At 35.4% G+C, this 22,954-nt stretch overlaps 1 protein-coding gene across 1 annotated transcript in view; it reads left to right on the top strand.

The window, feature by feature from the left end:
* The first annotated feature begins 239 nt into the window (after positions 1-239).
* The window catches only part of LOC127863845 (uncharacterized), a 25,203-nt gene continuing 2,488 nt past the window's right edge, over positions 240-22,954 (top strand). Inside the window, exons 1-5 of the mRNA XM_052403516.1 lie at positions 240-409; positions 9,213-9,380; positions 12,657-12,896; positions 16,191-16,358; positions 20,001-20,240. Of these exons, the coding sequence (XP_052259476.1) occupies positions 9,266-9,380; positions 12,657-12,896; positions 16,191-16,358; positions 20,001-20,240 (763 nt within the window). The 5' untranslated portion in view covers positions 240-409; positions 9,213-9,265. The remainder of the gene's footprint in view (positions 410-9,212; positions 9,381-12,656; positions 12,897-16,190; positions 16,359-20,000; positions 20,241-22,954) is intronic.

Genomic DNA, 22,954 nt, shown 5'->3' with positions numbered 1-22,954 from the left:
TTGTTTAGTAAAAAGAGGATACACACTTAATAGTTATTATACCGATACTACACCAACAATTATTGCATGAGTTAAACACTCATTGTTCAAATTTCTGTCAAGTGATTGTGAAGTTCCAACAATGAAGCTAAAACGGTCACAAACAATTGTTTTCTTACAAATTCAAGTGCTATTGTTTAAAGGTAGTAAATCTGTAGGTAACAGTTTCATATAAAAATATATTGTCTTGCCAGTTATCTCGAAAACAATCCGCTCGTCTGCGACTGCCATCTGCGATGGCTCATTGTGACAGTTCAGGCCGGCGTCTCCAACCTCACAGTATATAACGCTGAGTGTAGTGAACCCTTGCACCTGAACGGGAGTGACATAAGCGAAGTCACCGCAGCTGATCTCAACTGCAGCACGCACGGTATGTTCATCGTTTTAACATTAAAGTAACACGCTCATCTGAGCATATTGTGTACATGATGAATTGTTTTGTCACAATTCGTCTATCATGCTTCGCCTTCGTATATCGTGAGTAGTCCTTGGTAACACTAGAGGCCACATCATTTCAAATCATTATGAAACTTATTCAGATTTTTTTTACAAAAGTTGTCTCTGCTGATCTTATGCATGGTTCCAGTCCGTTGAAAAACCTGGCAACCAGAGAGCTGGTTAGTTTTTTTAATAACGTACTTTAGAAAAAACATTGTTACAGTGTAGGGTTAACATTTTAGTTTTATTCCACTTTGTAGGAACATTTGTTCTAAGGTTATCTTCTCTGACTTTGAAAACGGCTGTGGTCTGTTGAAAAAAGTGGCCACCAGATGACAGGGCAGTCTCCCTTATATGACTTAAGTAAATCTAATAAACATTGAAACACTCACTTGTTTTTTAATCTGAATGAAACATGGAAGGTGTATGTATTCTAAATATCTTGGCCGTGTTTTAAAAAGTTATTATGGTCCGTTGACAAACATAGCCGCCAGGTTCACGGGCAGGTTTATTATATGTATATTGTAGCTAAAGCTATACCTCGTTAACATGGTATAATTCACATTTTAGTCAAACCTTTATTTAACCTGGCCAGAACGGCTTTTGTTAACAATATCTAGACATATTTAGGAAAAGGTTCCGGTCCGTTGAAGAACATGGCCTCAAGGGAGCGAGGCAGTATCCCTTTAATGGCTATATTGAAACCTTGTTTACACGGAAGACGTCCATATGTTTGTCCACTACTCATTACACTTGAACAGAACATGTGTTGGTATCTGGGCAGGGTTTAAACATGGCTCTGCCGCTCTAAAAAACATGTCCACACGGGGTCGCGTCAGTATTGTATATGGCTTTATTAAAACATTATTAAAACTCTTGGAGTAAAAATAACAGTCCAATATCCACGAAACATTTGTTAGATCAGTTGTTCTTGAATGAATTTATTGGCCGAATATCTTAAATAGTTCCGGTTCCTTGCAAAATATTTCCGCCATGTGGCGGGTAAGTATGCTGTATATGGCTAAGTTAAAAAAGTTTACGTTCTTTTGGCTACATTTATTGGTAAGAACATTTGTCAGAATAAAACCTAAGTTACATATTTCCTAGTATGGCTGACATAACTGGCACAACATAAATGAAATGCGGTAATGCGAATGTTGCGATGTTATTTTGATGTCAACACACTCTCGCATGCTGGTAATTTTGAACGATGTCGCGACTATGCCTGAAATGAAATCGATAGGGATTCACTCGACTTTCCTCTTCAAACAAACACTCTTTTTGGTAAGTTCTACTATTACCATTTTTTAGAAAATTTCAAATACCAGAGTATCCATCGTATTAAAAATATCATACGAATAAATGAGTAGCGCAATCATTTAAACAGCAAAATGAAATTGCCTGTTAGAATGTGCAACCTCCACATCTTAATATGTAACAGCCACAACTATATGTGACATATTTTATAAAAGTATATTTCGGTTTGTCTCAGTAAGGCATTCCCTTTTTATGGCATTCGTGTACGCTTGTCTTAAGCGCAACTAGAAATGGCATGTATTTTAGCTCACCTGATCACATATTGGTCATGGCGGGGGGCTTTGTGATTACGTGTTGTCCGTCTTCCGTCAGTCGCAAGACGTTGTGATCACCAAATGTCGTCCATAAAATACAAGTTTTTCACAACAATACAGACCTAAAATGATTTATACACTTATTTGGGTTACACATGATTTTTTAAAAAGCTCGTGCGTCAAGACCGTCCAGAAATCGTTTAAAATCGGTTAGAAAGCGAACATTTGACATGTGCTCGTGTGGGAATTTGAAATACAATACTTATTTATTTAGATATTTGAGTGATCTTGTACTTGAAGAGTTAATGACATTAAAGTTATGGATGTCAAATGTTGCTAAATAAAACTGTGATGTTAAAAGCCTTGCTGTTGAAATATTGAATTCCGTGTTTACAGTGGAAGTTGTGTGATGGGTGGGGAACATATAATCTCAATGCACAGTTTATTCGGGAATTGTAAGGGAAACTGGATTTGTTTGTGAGATTAGTGTTGCTGTATATGTTGTGTTTGTTTTTCTGATGGCGTGTTCAGACATCGACTGTGCTTATGAGGACGTCGACAATATGGCTGAACATCGTTGAAGTTGTTTTTCAGTTACTGAAGAATAGTTCAAGATGGATTGAACATTCTTATGACCTGTAATAGCCATACTTTATGTGGGAGACACTTCGTGGCCTCGAAGCTTCTGGACAAGATATTTTCGTGCAGACTGGTTTGTGTTACGTTTGCCCTCAGGAAAATTTGCTGCCACCGACATGTGTTTGAGCATCTTTCCTAGATTGATCTCTACAAGGCGTTGTATTTTCGTCGTCATCGTAAATAAATGAAATAAAATATATAACAATAAGGCTTACGTTGTGTTTTATTATTGATTTGTTTATTTTATATAATGCAATATAATTCTGAATTGATAATAATTATAAATTCATTTTTATGCCTATGAGGTCGCTGAAAATTTTAGTTTCACATGAACTTTATGAATGAGGTAAAAAAGTAGTTCCGTCTTTAAATTGCAATCGGAATATATCCTGATATAAAAATAGCGATAGTATAAAGTTGAAGTTTATACGATCGTTGTTATGCTATCGATTTTCATCTGGTAATAGGATAAAATCTATTCCGACGCTCATGGCTACTTAGGTAAATAACGTAATATGATTGGTACTGCCTTTAAAAAAACGATCGCTTATCTAGCAATTCAATAGTATTATCCATGTACTTGTGAAATTATTGGCAACGAAAATAAGTGTAACCCGTCAAAGGTCCTATTATGAAACCCCCATTAAATTAAAATTAGACTATATTTTGTCTAATTGTTCGATTTTGGAACGGATTCCGGCAATCTATGGACTGGTGAATATAGGCTATGTAATTGACTTTCTGAAAGTAAAATAATCAATGTCCCCTCTAAACCGGAATCCTCTCTAAACCGGAATTTCCTGTTGGTCCAGGGGTTGTCCGGTTTAGACTGGTTCCACTGTACTACAGAGGTTTATTTAGAGACTGTATCACATACATGGTTGCATAAGCTCCGCTGTAGAAGCCGGAGCACATTTCATGTAGTGTATCATTATGTACATAAGGGGACATACTTTTAAAGTTTAGATTGTGCTTTTTAACAACACATGGAATCCATATGTTCTTTTCATTAACTTTTTGCATTATGGGCACTCATACACAACTGACTGATTAATGTCCTAAACAAATTCACTATCACAATGTTCATCCTCGTCATCACATGACACAAAATCCGCATAAGACATGTTGAAGAAACACAGAAAAGTCACTTAATAACTTGATCGATATGCTAAATATCGGAGAATGGCACAGTATACGGGTCTGAAGATTTCTATACATATACTCTTGGTGGTAATGTTATTTATTATTGGTAAAATTGTGCATTGAATTAAGCGGTAATTTAAGAGAGCAAAGAACACAAACAGCAGATTAGAGCAGGCCAAGAACAGATTATCTCCAATCGAAGAAAAACTTGTTCAGAGCCTTATACAAATTATACTATTATAAGTAAATGTCAAATTATTTATACACTTATTTGGGTTACACATGATTTTTCAAAAAGCTCGTGCGTCAAGACCGCCCAGGAATCGTTTAAAATCGGTTAGAAAGCGAACATTTGACATGTGCTCGTGTGGGAATTTGAAATACAAGACTTATTTATTTAGATATTTGAGTGATCTTGTACTTGAAGAGTTAATGACATTAAAGTTTTGAATGTCAAATGTTGCTCAATAAAACTGTGATGTTAAAAGCCTTGCTGTTGAAATATTGAATTCCGTGTTTACAGTGGAAGTTGTGTGGTGGGTGGGGAACATATAATCTGAATGCACAGTATATTCGGGAATTGTGAGGGAAACTGGATTTGTTTGTGAGATTAGTGTTGCTGTATATGTTGTGTTTGATTTTCTGATGGCGTGTTCAGACATCGACTGTGCTTATGAGGACGTCGACAATATGGCTGAACATCGTTGAAGTTGTTTTTCAGTTACTGAAGAATAGTTCAAGATGGACTGAACATTTTTATGACCTGTAATAGCCATACTTTATGTGGGAGGACATTCATGGCCTCGAGGCTTCTGGACAAGATATTTTCGCGCAGACTGGTTTGTGTAACGTTTGCCCTCATGAAAATTTGCTGCCACCGACATGGTGTTGAGCATCTTTCTTAGATAGACCTCTTCAAGGCGCTGTCTCAAAAAACACAAACACTGACTAGAACAACCATCTTTGGTGCGCGGCACCAGGTAAAATGGATCATCGTCTTTTAAAACTCCATCTGGTCGCTTTGACGAATAAGCCGTGTACATGGCAATTGGGTCACGAAGAGAATTTACCCCATTTATCTTGGGGTTGATCTTCCTTTAGTCGACCAGATTCTCACCAGTGCGAGTTTTTGTCTGCCTCTCACGAAACTCTATGCATTCATCACCCTCTGCAGTGGTTCTCAGCCTCACATCTCCCCATCTAAATATAAGGTATGCTTTGTGTTTTGTTTAGTTTATGGTACACATCTTCTTTTCTATTATTGCTTTTTTTAAACTTAAAAATAAAAAATACATAAAAATACACACACAAATAGAGAAACAACAGTTGTTTTACCAGTTTTGTGAAGCGGCCTTTGTTACCCGATTCTGTGAAATAATGAGTCGCGAACTGATCGAAATTAAAAAAAATAGTCGCGAAATCGTTAAAATTGTGAAAATTTGAATCGAGATTTTTCTATAATGTTGAATATTTGATTTGCGAACTTCTTAAAACTGTGAACATTTGAATAGCGATTGTAATAAATTTGTGAAAAACGGCCATTCTCACAGAAGTTAAAAAGCCCTGAACAGTGCAATATTAATATTTATGGCTTCCATAAATTAAAATGTTGCTTTTTATTATTTTGAATGGCGCGCCTTAAAACAGGTCTGTCAGTACAATATCAGCTGCTCGCTAGAGTTATTTTCGCTAGCATTTATATAATATATTGATAATATGTGTAAATCAATTTAGATGACGTAGTGTACAAATTTGCATTTACAAACTGTTAAAACCTCAACAATTAAAAAAAATCAATTTTACTGACAATGGACACTGAAAATGGACAGCGAAACCCCTGTAAATAATTTGTCACACTATGAGTATCATAAATTAATAATTTTATTTGAAACATTTTTTTTTGCATTGGCTTTTTTATCGAAAATTTTATTTGTTAAAAAATAGAGTAGGTTTTCAATAATAAAAAACATGTTATTTGAGCTATCACTAAAGATTGAAACAATTCATTTTGATAACATAGAGTTACCCACCTCAAATTGTGTTATTCAGTTGTCCCTCTTAAGCCAAAGTGGAAACTGTTATTAAGCCACATTGTGTTTAGAAGGGCACATGGAATGTGTGGACGAAGCCAAGCAGTTTCCCAAGTCTGGTCCTCACCGTGAGAGGTTCAGCTTTCCCCGATTGCCTTAGCCCTGTATACAGCAATGTTCAACTGTTCGATTATGTGAAGGTATGCATATTAGAGGTGGTGTTCTGCCTTACATTGCAAACATCCATCGGGCAACTAAAATAGCTTAAATTGTTTGTATTAACCTTTCATTAAATAATCCAGTCAAATATATTTATTTGTGTTATTTACATGTTAAAAACATAACTAGAAATACAGAATATATGCTAGTTATTGCCCCCAACTGGTTTCACCGAAGGGGCCTAATGGTTTGCGCTCTGTGTGTCCGTCAGTCTGAGAGTCTGTCACACTTTTCTGGATCCTGCGATAGCTTCAAAAGTTCTTCATAACTTTTCATGAAACTTGAAACATTGATAGATGGCGATATGGCTATAATGCACGTAATTTCATTTTGTGCCTACGTCGAAAATTCTGGTTGCTATGGCAACAAATATATAAAAGAAATCTGACATTGGTGGAGCCGGTAGGGGACATATATTGTTGGCAATAGTCTTGTTAGAAATGCTATGAATAATTCCAATAGTTTATGCATTTATTTGGATACATTTACTTTCATTTTTAATATCTTTATGTTAATCTCGTTCTTAAGGCTTTTCTTTTTTTGCATTGAAGATTTCACGAGTCAGCGCAAAGTCTGTTCCGGAACAGGACATAATGCTGTGTGGAAAACGATGACGACGGAAATTACGATCCAACGAGCTTGAGAAGCCCCTCAATGAACTCGGTTCATAGTCCGACCCATCCGTTTAGTTAGAGAGGGGATGAATCTTGCCACATAGTGATTTAACTGATGAACGGGAATTTCATGTATTTGCTTTGTTTCGCCTTTTTTTGGAAGATATCTGCGAAATTTGTTGATATCAGCAAATGTTTTTTTGCTGTGTTTTTATTTTCTTTGTCAGTGATAAATTTATTGACATGTTCAATGTTATCATCCTTAAACTCATTGCTTTTTGAAGTTTCTTGCCTGATTTAATCCTTATTTTGACCACTTATGGGATTGTTCTCAGAAGCTAGATTGCCAGTAGCAGGTTTTTCCAGTTCATGGTCAAAATCAAACATCATTCTGGCATCAAACCCAAATTTTGCCTGAAAGTCTTCATATGAAATTTCAACAACATCTTGTGTATTTGCAGTTTGCTCATTGAGTTCAGTTTCAAAGTCACTATCCTCTAGTATTAAATTCAAATTTGGATATTCAATATGATCAGACATATTTGTTGAATTTTGTTCTGTTGCAGACAGCAATTTTAGTGCAGAATATTTACATCATAAATAAATGAAATAAAATATATAACAATAAGGCTTACGTTGTGTTTTATTATTTATTTGTTTATTTTATATAATGTAATATTATTCTGAGTTGATAATAATTATCAATTCATTTTTATGCCTATGAGGTCGCTGAAAATATTAGTCTCACATGAACTTTATGAATGAGGTAAAAAGTAGTTCCGTCTATAAATAGCAATCGGAAAATATCCTGAAAATAGCGATTGTATAAAGCTGAAGTTTATACGATCGTTGTTATACTATCGATTTTCATCTGGTAATAGGATAAAATCTATTCCGACGCACATGGCTACTTAGGTAAATAACGTAATATGATTGGTACTGCCTTTAAAAAAACGATCGCTTATCTAGCAATTTAATAGTAGTATCCATGTACTTGTGCAATTATTGGAAACGACAATTAGTGTAACCCGTCCAAGGTTCTATTATGAAAAACCGCTTAAATTAAATTTAACCATATTTTGTCGAATTGTTCGATTTTTGAACGGATTCCGGTAATCTATGGACTGGTGAATATATAAAGTTAGCGAATTATGTCATTACACTCAGGCTAGTTTACCATCAAAAAAGGAAACGTCTATCAACTTGTGTCGTAAGAAGTAATATATCAATGTATAATCGTTGCGTGTGCATACACATCTTGAGAATTAAGTTATGTAAATTGTAAAATGAATATTGTTATTTAGAGTAAGTAGATACATATTTATTTAGTCCAATGTCAAATTCAATTCCATGCATAATGTAAACGAGTTGTTCATTGAAACATGTCATTTTGATTATATTATAGAGATTACATATGAATTATGGAGTGCAAATTATATTTTGAAAAATGAGGAAGATGACGTCAAAATGGCTGCCGATATCAAGATAACTCCTCAAAACTTGCTGCGAAAACCAGGATCCAATCCAAATTTTGCTTTAGAATACTAAATGTGTGCACATAATTACAGTCTTGTATGATGTATTGGGTAATTTGTTAGAGTAACAGTCATAGGTGAGTCAGTATTGAATGATGTGGGTAATGTGTCAGACTTACAGTCAAATAAGAATCAGTCTTGTATGATGTAATGTGTTGGCTTACCCAACATATTTGCGTGGGGTAGTGTTAAAGGCGTGTGCCTAGGAACCGGGAGAACAAGTTTGATTACCTTTGTGGTAGAATTCTTTGAGCTCCTTCGAATGACTCGAAGTAATGGTTCAACCCAGGAAGCGGACTCAGGAGTTTCAAATAAGCCTGAGGCTTTTGGTTCAATCGAGCTTGAATAGATAGGTATAACTATTTCCTATCACGCTTTGGCCCCTAGTTGGAGAGTATTATAACGTTCTTTCCAAAATCATAATACAAGAGTACTGGTATTGTTTCTGAATGTTATGCTGTTCGATTCAATGAATATATGTTTTGTTAAGGAAAACAATGTGAACAATGTAACACAAATACATTGAACAATGATTTGTTAATGGCTTCCAATGACAATTATTGCGATTGGACAACATAGTAGAACATATGCGTCTCCATTTTGGAAAACTAGGCTAAATGCATGTGTGCAAAGTGTCGTTTTATGTAAGACTCTGCAGTCAGCACAGGCTAATTACGGATGACACTTGCCAATGACTTAACATTTATTAAAAACGAGACATCATTTTAATGAAAACATCATTGAAAGCAGAAAGTGGACTGCACATGATTATCTGGCATAAAACTACTCAGATGTATTAAATCCGGTTTTCCTAAATGTAGGCTTATATAATTGAAAAGTGTACTTAATTTAAACAGGTTACAATGAGTTTGTCCTGTTTTGACAAAGCAACTCTTTTATCTGATTTTTAAAAATTATTTCCTGATCTTTAGCAGTGAATTGTTTTTTGTTGGAAAATAATTTTTGGTTTGCTGCTTCTTGCAGACACGATTGAGATATTAAAGGCCCCGAATTCCACATACGATGTTGAGCCAAATATGAAGATTGTCATTGCCATAGATGTCATCACGGACCCAGACTGGCAGAACAAGATTAGCTACAAATGGTTCTGGTACTTGCCAGTTACCACGTCGACCGGTGACCAGATTATAGGTCAGTGTAGTCAGATCAACAACACGTTCATTTTGACCCTTAAACAATTGTTACAAAAGGTTTTTTAACTGATCTTTTTATGGTGAGAGGTACTTAATATCACATGAAAAGTGTACACAAATCGGCCTACTGGAAAGTTGTGTTTATGCAAGTATTGACTCACATTTAATGATATGTGTGTCTATGCTTAGGTTTGTGGCAAATAATTAATTAACCCTCTCCCACTCAGAAGGACAGTGAAAATGGCTGTTTGCAATCAGCATAAAGCTATAACTACCTGAAAGTAACTTGAAGACGGTTACGGCTTTATGCTGTTTGCTGCTCATGAGTTTTAAATGGTTGGAAACAAAGCCTTTAAAACTTGAATCCAATAAATTTAACTTTCTAAGAGACTACACATGCATCAAAATATGTATCCAAGTGGTAAAGGATCATCAAACTCGGTATCCCAGAACTTTTCTAGACTGTTATTTCTGTCATCTACAATTTTGAATAACTTGCCACGGACTTCACCCTGTGGAGAGTGCCGATCACATAAAAAACATATCTAATGCTTAGAGGTTAAAGGTCATGCTTTTGAGGTTAAAGGTTAAATAAAAGATGATTATACAAAACATGTATGGGCTTCATCATATATTGGGATATTATAATTTTATTTCCCACACATTTTCACTGTTGGTTGTGACATGTTATAGTGTTTTATCCAGGCCTCATCAGCTGGCGCCCCGCAATGCCTAAGTTTTCGGAGCGCCACTCTACCCCTTACAAAGCCCATTAGCGCGATGTGCCATTTTATCTAGATCCATATGTTTAAAGTCTTATCTGATTTACAATCGTTTGTTATCTCGGTGTCCCGCAAACATGCATATTAATGCATGACTGCGTATGACGCAATGAAAGAGGGCCTATGACCCGAAAAGTGCTTTAAAAATCAAAAATCACCCCGTAGCATTTAATTGCGCGAGTTGGTATAAGCTCCAAATATGATATGTTATCTCTGCCTACGTCATTTGTGCGATGCATACGTCATTTTGATTGGCTAAGCGGCATTATCAATGGAAACCAATCAGAAAAAGGAGTTTGTTCTTAATAAAACGGCTTGGGTTTTGTGTTAACGAATTAATGATAGTCACTCAAATTTCTTAATGACAAACTTCGACGACCCAAACTTTTTGCACAGACTATTTATTTGAAATAAATCAGCAATAATAATACAGTCTTCGCGTATGACTGTTTTTTTTGTCTCACCTACATGGGGTACACATAATATTTACCTACATTAACGACTTTACGTAGTGTTATTCAAACTAAAATGATCCGACATTTTTTGTTAATATCAGAATATTCGTAAGACACAAGGCCGTAACGGTATAGATTGTAATTACTTAGAGATTAGCCGAGTTTCGAATACTGTATTTAACAAGTCAAACCCTCGCACATTTTAAAGAACTCTTATTTACATGTATAGCAATTTTAGCTCATCCATTTTTTGGAAAAAAATGAGCTATTGTCATCACCTGAGCGTCGGCGTCTGCGTTGGCGACGGCGTCTACGTCTGCCTCTGCGGCGGCGTCAGGTTAAGTTTTCTGTTTAGTTGCATTTTTTCTCATGAAGTATCCAAGCTACTGCATTCAAACTAAGTACTCTTACTAACTGTTATGAGGGGACTGGGCAGGCAAAGTAAAGGTGTCATTTAAACGGAATTATGACCCTTTTTTTACTAAGTAACTATGAATTTTTTTTTGTTAGAGCCACTTTACTTCTTAAGTATCAAGGCTATTGCTTTCAAACTTTAACTACTTTCATACTACAATGAAGGTACTGTACCTGGCAAGTTGAAATTTACCTTGATAATTAACTTTGGCTAAAATTGTCATAACTTCTTTATTTATGATCAGATTTGATTCATACTTTAACAAAACAACACTTACCTGACATACCATAATAGACTCCATCAAACCATCCCCCACGCTTCATGCTAGAATCCCTTACACCAAAAATGATTTTCCCCATGATTTCCTTAGTTTGGCAAGATCATCTAATAAATGACTATACCCTCACTCTATACTACCCTCTCAACCCCCAGACCACTTCGACCCACCGATAAAAAACTATTTCTTTTTTAAACATGGTTTAAAAAAACACAACTAATTTCATTATTGTATTTTTGAAAGACCGTCTAACCATTTCACGCAAGAATCCCCCCACAAAAAAGATGCCTTTTTTATTGTGTTTCTTATTTGTGGAAGATAATGTAATAAATGACCACACCACCACTCTATACATCCCTCTCCATCCTCAAACCTCATTCCTTTTGTATTGAAGTTTTGAGATAGGTCCTTAAAATTTAAAAACAAACAAATGAGCAGTCTGCACCAGCTAGGCGGTTCTCTTGATTTAGTATTTAATGACTACTTATTTCATGACTGGCAAACCGGCATATACGTGTCCCGCCGTTTGTTTAACTCTCATTGTCACGAGGAACACGCGGATATATAACGCTGATTGAAACTTTCTTTGTTCAATGCTTCATTAATTTATGAATACAGACATGATTAATAGTTAAAAATGGCATTTAGTAAAGGCATTACGAAACATGTGTAATTAGGTTAATTCAGGGACGTATACCAACACGTATACGTCCCAGGTTCACGTAACCTTTTCATTTGAAAACGACAAGTGCATTCGATATTAATGTCATGTCATTGAGAAAATTCGAAGTACGCTAAACATAAACATCCGGAAAGATTACTTTCAAATAAGTTCTGCCATGATCAGTTTAAGCTGTGATTAAAAGTTTTAAAAAGTTGAAAACATCTAATGTGCCTTTTGTAAGAGAATCGCCGTGTGCAATGCCTTTTTCAAGTCATTCGCCATGCCCTTCTGCCCTTCTAAATTCTACACTACATGTTGTGATGCTAGCACTGTAGGATTCTGAATTTCATTGTTACTTCAATGATATATCTCACTTGAAAAATAATTTTATAATTCCAAATTTCGTTCTTTGTAGCTTAACCAATATTGTTACTCTTGAGAACAGCATGTGATTCTGAATTTCGATCTATGTAAATCACCAATATTTCTACCCTTCAGTGAAGCAGCACTTCCATCTTTGATCAGTATTTCTAGCTGTTACTGACCAACAAGTGGATTAATTTCTGGTTGTTCACATATAGTGGCTTAAAGATGATTTCTTCATGTATACATCTATGTTAATTGTTTTTGATAAATCGTTATGTTCATTGAATGTTACTCACTGATATAACTACCTTACAGAGAAGCAGCCACTCCCACCCACCTCCAGCTATGACAAGTACTTCAAGCTGTCACTGTCGGGCAAGGAGCTGACCTTCACCATACCCGACGTGAAAACACCTGTAATTGCGGACAAAACGGCCGAGTATGATCTCTACCAGGACCTCACGGATGACAGGCTCTTCTCCATCAATATCAGTCACAACTTTGACCATCGAGTGGTGAACTTCACTGTGAAAGGAAAGGAGCTGGACATAAAAAGTAGGACTTTATTTTTTTCGAATATTGCAAGGTTGTGTAGCCTCCTCCTTATATCTGAATTCCAGCTTTTCACTTTTGCATCATTAAACTTGTGTACGTTGACGCGACTATGAATATAATCTTAATTGAAATTCCACACTTTCTGTTTTAATAAAAATGTGTGTTATTTCAAGGTCCGCATACCAATACGTTGAAATAACATGTGTTGAACAATGATAACCTTAATTTAAATATTTTCACAAAGAAATTGAGTATGCATGTATAATTGTATAAATCCATGTTTATTTCATTCAGAACTTTATCGGATTTAAACAGGCTGGCTGGAATGCATTTATTTAGAATGGTCTATGCGGAGCGAGTGTTCGATGGCATTGACGGGGTCGTCTATATAAATTGACAATTGCCGCATAGACAAACACGTCACGTCTATGCGGTGACACGCCAATGCGGTTTCACATCCATGTCAGTGCAGGTTTCCGTAGGGCGATACGTTAATGGCTACATGTTTCACCATGCTTTAATGTATAACACTCATAGCTAAATACTTTTCCTGAGATCCCTGTAAAATAAGCGTATTCATCGACTACACATTATGTGACAAATCGCAAGACGTTGTGATAATCAAATGTCGTCCATAACATACAAGTACTTCACAACATTATATACCTTAACTGATTTATACAACTATTTGGGTCACAACAGATTTTTGAAAAAGCTCTTCTGTCCAGACTGTCCAGAAATCGTTTAATACAATAATATATACACAAGTTTAACTTGTGCCACACATATGTATAACTCAATTGTTTCGCTTGAATTGGTTTTAAGTCAATGTGGTTGTCATTTTTGGGTTGTTGTATTTCATGTGCAATTGTAAAAACAAAAGAACTTCTATTTATTATAGCTCGATTTCATCGAAAGCCTCAGGCTTATTGAAACGCTCTCGTGTCCGTTTCTTGATTCTTTAACGATAATAAACGTGGTATTGTATTGGTACATTTAGTGCTGAAAGTTGAATATAATTTACTTATACTTAAGATTACAGACTATTTGATGAAATTATTCAAGAAGGTTTGAACGACGATCAGTTATACTTCATAATACTTAAATTATAGACATCGATTTAACGTTTCAAATGCTTGGAACTAACAAAATGTTACCGCTGTTGACCTCAGCATCGCTTGCTGTGGCCCAGCCAATAATATTTGTAAAGCAACTTTATACCTTTGCATGTGTTCGTACATGTACTTCCACCAAGTGAAAATCGTCAATAAATGCTCAATACAGATATGAATTGCGGTTTAATTATGTAGTGTATGGACTATTGAGCACCTGTCTAAAAGAAATAACATAGTGAATGTTAATCAGAATTGTTATGTTGAGTTTTATAAATCCTATGTATTAAGTGAAATGTGTTACCCATTTTTTTCTTTAAAATGTTGTCTGTGCATTAAAATTCCTTACTTATTTCTTTTGAAGTGGACTGAAGACAATTTGTTCCGAGGCTCATAGTTACTTAGGTTGATAACATAATATTAATTTATGATTTGTACTGCCTTTTAAAAACGATCTCTTATCTAGCAATTCAATAGTAGTATCCATGTGAAAGTGCAATTATTGACAACAACCATCAGTGTAACCCGTTCAAATGTAGCTATTTTTTGTCGAAGTGTTCGATTTGAGAACGGATTCCGGTAATCTATGGACTGGTGAATATATAAAGTTGCCGAATTATGTCATCACACCTAGACTAGTTCACCATCTAAAACATAAAACGTCTTCCACCTTGTGTCGTAATAAGTAATACATCAATATATAATCGTTTCGTTTGCATTAAAAACTTGATAATTGAGTTAAGTTAATTGTAAAATGAATATTGTTCTTTAAAGCTATTTGATACATATTAAGTGAGTCCAATGTCAAATTAAATTCCATGCACAATGTGAACGAGTAGTTCATTGAAACATGACGTTTTGATTATATTATACAGATTATATATGAATTACGGAGTGCAAATTATATTTTGAAAAATGAGGAGGATGGCGTCCAAAATGGCTGCCGAAATCAAGACGTGTTGCGTAAACCATGATCCAATCCAAATTTGGCTTTATAATAATAAATTTGTGCAAATACTTTCAGTCTTGTATGATGTATTGGGTAATTTGTTAGACTAACAGTCATAAGTGAGTCAGTATTGAATGGTGTTGTGGGTAATGTGTCAGGCTTAAAGCACAAATGAGTCAGTATTGAATGATGTAGTGAGTAATGTTTCAGACTTACAGTCATAGGTGAGTCAGTATTGAATAATGTAGTGGGTAATGTGTCAGACTTACAGTCGTAGGTGAGTCAGTATTGAATAATGTAGTGGGTAATGTATCAAACTTACAGTCAAAGAAGTGTCAGTCTTGTATGATGTAATGTGTTGGCTTTCCCAACATATTTCCGTGGGGTAGTGTAAATGGTGTATGCTAGGGACCCGGAGATCGAGTTTGATTACCGCTGTGGTAGCGTTCTTTGAGCTCCCCAGAATGACGCAAAGTAATGGTTCTACCCAGGAAGCGGACTCAAGAGTTTCAAATAAACCTTAGGCTTTTGATTCAATCGAGCTTGAATAGATAGGTATAAATATGTCTTATCCTGGCTGTGATCCCTAGTTGGACAGCATTAAAACGATCTTTCCAAAATCATATTACCAGAGTACCGGTATTGTTTCTGAAAGTAAGGCTGTTCGATACAATAAATGTATGTTTTGTTAAGGAAAACAAAGTCAACAATGTAACAAACATACATTGAACAAATATATGTTAAGGGCTTCCTATGACAAGTATAGCGAGTTGCTACTGAGAATTTTAAATGTGAACACCATATTAGAAGATATGAGTCTCAATTTTGGAAAACTGGGCTAAATGCATGTATGCAAAGTGTCGTTTAAAATGAGCCTATTCAGTCAGCACAGGCTTATAACGGATGACACTTGCCAATGACTTAATTTTAATTGAAAAAGAGACATCATTTTAATGCAAAAATCCATGAAAGAAGAAAGTGTTGTCCCTGATAATCATGTGCGGACTGCACATGCTAATCTAGGATAAAACTACTCAGATGTATTTAATCCTGTTTTCCAAGATTTAGGCTCATATAATTGAAAAGTGTAGTAAATGTTAACAGGTTACAATGAGTTTGTCCTGATTTTGACAAAGCAACTCTTTTATCTATTATTTTTAAAATAATTTCTTTCATTTTAGAAGTGATTTGTTTTTTGTTGGAAACTAATTTTTGGTTTGCTGCTTCTTGCAGACAATATTGAGATAGTAAAGGCCCCCAATGCCACATACGACGTTGAGCCCAATATGACGATTGTCATTGTCATAGATGTCATCACGGACCCAGACTGGCAGAACCAGATTAGCTACAACTGGTTCTGGTACTTGCCAATTACCACGTCGACTGGTGACCAGATTATAGGTCAGTGTAATCAGGTCCACAACACGTTCATTTTGACCCTTAACCATTTCTACAAAAGTTTTTTTTTAATATATTCAATGGTAGAAGGTATTTATTATAATTTGAAAAGTGTACAGAAATCGGACTGCTGGAAAGTTTTGTTCGTGCAAGTATTTACGCACATTTGATGATTTGTGTGTATATGCATAGATTTTGGGAGCAAATCATTAATTAACCTTCTCCCACTCAGAAGGACAGTGAAAATGGCAGTGTGCACACAGCATAAAGCTAGGACTGCCTAAGAGTAACTTGCAGTCGGTTACGGTTTTATGCTGTTTGCTGCTCATCAGTTTTAAATGATTGCAAACGAAACATTTAAAACTTTAATCAAGTAAATTTAACTTTCTAAGGGACTACAAATGCGTCCAAATATGTATCCAAGTAGTAAAAGATCATCAGATGCGGTTTTCCAGAGCTTGTTTAGACTGTTATTTATGTCATCTGCAATTTTGACTAACTTGCCTCAAACTTCACATAAAAAATCCAGGTCTATTGCTCAAAGATCAAGGTCATACTTAGAGGTCAATGTTTAAATAAAAAATGATTAAATAAAACATGTATGGGCTTCATCATTTATTGGGAAATTATATTTTTATTTCCCACACATTTTCACTGTTTGTTATGACATGATGTAGTGTTTTATCCAGGCCCAATCAACTGGCGACTCGCCATGCCTATTTTTTCGGAGCGCCACGCTATACCGTTCAAAACCCATTAGCGCCATGTGCCCTTGTATTTAGATCCATATGTTTCAAGTCTTATCTGCTTTTGCAATCGTTTGTTATCTCGGTGTCCCCAAAACATGCATCTTAATGCATGACTGCGTATGACGCAATGAAAGAGGGCCTATGACCCGAAAAGTGCTTTAAAAAACAATAATAACGCCGTAGCATTAAATTGCGCGAGTTGATATAAGCTCCAAATACGACATGTTTACTCTGCCTACGGCATTTGTGTGATGCATACGTCATTTTGATTGGCTAAGCGGCATTATCAATGGAAACCAATCAGAAAAGGGAGTTTGTTCTGAAGAAAACGGCGTGGGTTTGGTGTCGACGAATCAATGATAGTCACTCAGGTTTCTAAATGACAAACTTCGACGACCCAAACTTTTGGCACAGACTATTTATCTGAAATAAATCAGCCATTATTGTTATTCAGTCCTCGCGTATGACTGTTTTTTTTTCGCTCACCTACATGATGTACACATAATATTTACCTAAATTAACGACTTAACGTATTGTTATTCAGACTAAAATGATCCGACATCTTTTGTAAATATCAGAATATTCGTAAGACACAAGGCCGTAACGGTATAGATTGTTACTACTTAGAGATAAGCCGAGTTTCGAATACTGTCTATTACAAGTCAAACCCTCGCCTATTTTACAGAACTTTCATTTACATGTATAGCAATTTTAGCTCATCTATTTTTGAAAAAATGAGCTATTGTCATCACCTGAGCGTCGGCGTCTGCGTCGGCGTCTTCGTCTGCGTCGGCGTCCGATTAAGTTTTGTGTTTAGGTGCACTTTTCTCATGAAGTATTCAAGCTATTGCATTCAAACTTGGTACTCTTACTAACAGTCATGAGGTTACTGGGCATGCAAAGTAAGATAACTCTGGCTGGCATTTTGACATAATTTTGTGCCCTGTATATACATATAAAATTGAAAATTTTGTTAAGTTTTGTGTTTAGGTCCACTTTATTCCTGAAGTATCAAAACTATTACTTTCATACTTGCAACACTTACTAACTATAATAAGGAGATTGTGCATAAAATGTTATGTAACTCTTACTGGTATTTTGACAGAATTATGGACCCTTTATACTTTGAAAATTGCAAATTTCGTTGAGTTTTGTGTTTTGTTCCACTTTACTTCTAAAGTATCATAGCTATTGCTTTCATACTTGGAACGCTCGCTAACTATCATAAGGGTACTGTAAAGGACAAGTTGCATAACTCTTGTTGGCATTGTGAGGGAATTATGACCGTTTTTTACTTAGTAACTTTGAATTTTTGGTTAAATTTTGTGTTTAGATCCTCTGTTCTTCTAAATTATCAAGGCTATTGCTTTAAAACTTTAACTACTTTAATGCTATCATGAGGGTACTGTACCTGGCCAGTTGAATTTTTCTTTGACCTTTGAATGACCTTGACTCTTAAGGTCAAATTATTAAATTTTGCTTAAATTGAAATAACTTCTTTATTTATGATCAGATTTGATTAATACTTTGACAAAACAACACTTACCTGACATACCACAATATACTCCACCCAAACCATCCCCCACGCTACACCCCAGAATCCCTTACCCCAAAATGATATTTTTGTTCCAGTGTTCTCTAATTTGTGAAAAAATCATCTAATTATTGACTAAATACCCTCACACTATACCATCTTCTCAACCCCCGACCACTTCGACCCCCTACCACAAAAAAATATTCATTTTTTAAACATGGTTTTAAAAAACACAAATATTTATTTTCAATGTATTTTTGAAAGACCGTCCAAACATCCCTCCCAAGAATCCCCCCCCTTAAAAAAATGAGTTTTTTTCATTTAGTTTCTTATTTTTGGAAAATAATGAAATACATGACCACACCCCCACACTATACACCCCTCTCCACCCCACACCTCATTCCTTTTGTATTGAAGTATGGAGATGGGTCTTTCAAATTTAAAAAAAAGGCAGTCTGCACCCGCTAGGCGGTGCTCTTGTTTTGTTATTTAATTACCACCTATTCCATGGGTGGCAAACCTGCATATACATGTACCGCCGTTTGTTTAACTCTCATTGTCACGAGGCACACGCGGATATTTAACGCTGATTGAAACTTTCTTTGTTCAATACTTCATTAATTTATTAATACAGACATGACTAATAGTTAAAAAGTGGCATTTATCCATGGCTTTATGAAACACGTGGTATTTAGTTCATTCAGGGACGTATACCAACACGTGAACGTCCCTGGTTCATGTAACCTTTTCATTTGAAAACGACAAGAGCGTTCTATATGAATGTGACGTCATTGCGAAAATTCGACGTACGCTAAGCATAAACATCCGGAAAGTTTACTTTAAAAAAAGTTTTGCAATGATCAGTTAAAGCTGTGATTAAAAGTTTTAAAAAGTTGAAAACATCATATGTACCTTTTATAAGAGAATCGCCGTGTGCAATGCCTTTTTAAGTCATTCGCCATGCCCCTCTGCCCTTCTAATTTAAACACTACCATGTTGTGTTGCTGCACTGTAGGTTTCTGAATTTCATTGTTACTTAAATGATATATCTCACATGAGAAAATAATTTCATAATTCCAAATTTTGTTCTTTGTAGCTTAACCAATAATGTTACTCTTTAGAAAAGCATGTGATTCTGAATTTCCATCTATGTAAATCACCAATATTTCTACCCTTCAGAGAAGCAGCACTTCCATCTATGATCAGTATTTCTAGCTGTCACTGGCCATCAAGTGGAATAATTTCTGGTTGTTTACATATAGTGGCTTAAAGATGATTTCTTCATGTATACATCTATGTTAATTGTTTTTGATAAATCGTTATGATCATTGAATGTTACTCACTGATATAACTACCTTCTAGAGAAGCAGCCACTCCCACCCGCCTCCAGCTATGACAAGTACTTCAAGCTGTCACTGTCGGGCAAGGAGCTGACCTTCACCATACCCGACGTGAAAACACCTGTAATGGCGGACAATACGGCCGAGTATGATCTCTACCAGGACCTCACGGATGACAGGCTCTTCTCCATCAATATCAGTCACAACTTTGACCATCGAGTGGTGAACTTCACTGTGAAAGGAAAGGAGCTGGACATAAAAAGTAGGACTTTATTTTTTTCGAATATTGCAAGGTTGTGTAGCCTCCTCCTTATATCTGAATTCCAGCTTTTCACTTTTGCATCATTAAACTTGTGTACGTTGACGCGACTATGAATATAATCTTAATTGAAATTCCACACTTTTCTGTTTTAATAAAAATGTGTGTTATTTCAAGGTCCGCATACCAATACGTTGAAATAACATGTGTTGAACAATGATAACCTTTATTTAAATATTTTCACAAAGAAATTGAGTATGCATGTATAATTGTATAAATCCATGTTTATTTCATTCAGAACTTTATCGGATTTAAACAGGCTGGCTGGAATGCATTTATTTAGAATGGTCTATGCGGAGCGAGTGTTCGATGGCATTGACGGGGTCGTCTATATAAATTGACAATTGCCGCATAGACAAACACGTCACGTCTATGCGGTGACACGCAAATGCGGTTTCACATCCATGTCAGTGCAGGTTTCCGTAGGGCGATACGTTAATGGCTACATGTTTCACCATGCTTTAATGTATAACACTCCTAGCTAAATACTTTCCCTGAGATCCCTGTAAAATAAGCGTATTCATCGACTACACATTATGTGACCAATCGCAAGACGTTGTGATAATCAAATGTCGTCCATAACATACAAGTACTTCACAACAATACATACCTTAAATGATTTATACAATTATTTGGGTCACAACAGATTTTTGAAAAAGGTCGTCTGTCCAGACCGTCCAGAAATCGTTTAATAAAATAATATATACACAATTTTAACTTGTTTCACACCTATGTATAACTCAATTGTTTCGCTTGAATTGGTTTTAAGTCAATGTTGTTGTCATTTTTGGTTTGTTGTATTTCATGAGCAATTGTAAAAACAACAGAGCTTCTATTTATTTTAGCTCGATTTCATCGAAAGCCTCATGCTTATTGAAACGCTCTCGTGTTCGACTCCTGATTCTTTAACGATAATAAATGTGGTATTGTATTGGTATATTTAGTGCTGAAGGTTGAATATAATTTACTTATACTTAAGATTACAGACTATTTCATGAAATTATTCAAGAAGGTTTGAACGACGATCAGTTATACTTCGAAATACTTTACTTATAGACATCGATTTAACGTTTTCAAATGCATGGAACTAACAAAAGATTACCGCTGTTGATCTCATCATCGCTTGCTGTGATCCTTCAAATAATATTTGTAAAGCAACTTTATACTTATGAATTTATTCGTACTTCCACCAAGTAAAAATCGTCAATAAATGCAAAATACGGATATGAATTGCGGTTTAGTTATGTATTGTATGGAATATTTAGCACCTGTCTAAAATAAAAAAAAAAGTGAATGTTAATCAGAATTGTTGTGTTGAGTTTCAGAAATCCTATGTATTAAGTGAAATGTGTTACCCATTGTTTTTGCAAAATGTTGTCTGTGCATTAAAATTCTTTACTTATTTCTTTTGAAGTGGACTAAAGACAATCTGTTCCGATGCTCATGGCTACATGGGTTAATAACGTAATATTTATTTATGATTTGTACTGCCTTTAAAAAAGGATCGCTTATCTAACAATTAAATTTTAGTATCCATGTAATAGTGCAATTATTGGCAACAAACATCAGTGTAACCCGTTCAATGTCATATTGTGACAATCCGCTGTAAATAAGATTAAACTATATTTTGTTGATGTGTTCGATTTGGGAACGGATGCCTGCAATCTATGGACTGGTGAATATATGGTGAAGTCCTGGATTAGGTCATTACCCTCAGGTTAGTTCCATCTAAAAAAAGGAAACGTCTACCACATTGTGTCGTAATAAGTAAGATATAAATGTATGATCCTAGCGTTTGCATTAAAATGAACGATTGAACGAGTAGTTCATTGAACCATGTCCGTCACACAAGATTAATACTCTGTACTGTCGACTTTTTTAGACTAAATTATCGTTGTTTATTGACTTTGTATCAAATTGTACAAAACGCTTTAAGATAACGAATTCGTATGGATATGTTAGGTTGTGTGTTCGTGCCTATGCGAATTCGTTAATATTTGGTTGGCGTAAAAATTGATTCACATCTTAATAGCGACATGCTTTGGTTGATTGTCGTGTCGTAACCACAGTATGCAACAAAACGTCATTATTTTAAAACAATTTTAGCATAATTCGGTGATTCAATAATTCTTTAAATAATCGACTATTATTGCCAAAGAAGAAGGATGCAAATCCGTTCACAATTACGACCATATGGCTGATCGATTAATATTTGACCAGATTTAATAATATTTCGCTGCTGTATTTACACAAAACCCGGGAATGTTCAATACGATCGTACATAAAGCGGTTTTCCCCTTACGACGTTTGTAAACATATTTCCAAAGTTGAAGGCCCAATACATGGATTGGATATTTATCGTTTTGCTATGTTGTTACGTCCAGCAGCAGATAAATATTGTCAAAATCAATATTTGTATTTACTCACTAAACACTTCAGCCACGTCAAGAGGTTTAAAACCAATATGCTTACATATATTTAATATCCCCCACGTTCTCAAAATGAAACCATTTAATGTGACCAACATATTGTCAATTACAAAAACACACAACCATGCGGCGTTGAGATTCCTTTATAAAATCGACGGAATGCCATTAAACCGTCCAGTACGGGGTCGGTTACTTCAACACTTCAAAACTTCAACTGCCTTCATCACA

This window comes from Dreissena polymorpha, unplaced genomic scaffold, assembly GCF_020536995.1.
Source record: "Dreissena polymorpha isolate Duluth1 unplaced genomic scaffold, UMN_Dpol_1.0 chrUn047, whole genome shotgun sequence".
Taxonomy (NCBI): domain Eukaryota; kingdom Metazoa; phylum Mollusca; class Bivalvia; order Myida; family Dreissenidae; genus Dreissena; species Dreissena polymorpha.
This window is presented reverse-complemented; position numbering and strand designations above follow the sequence as displayed.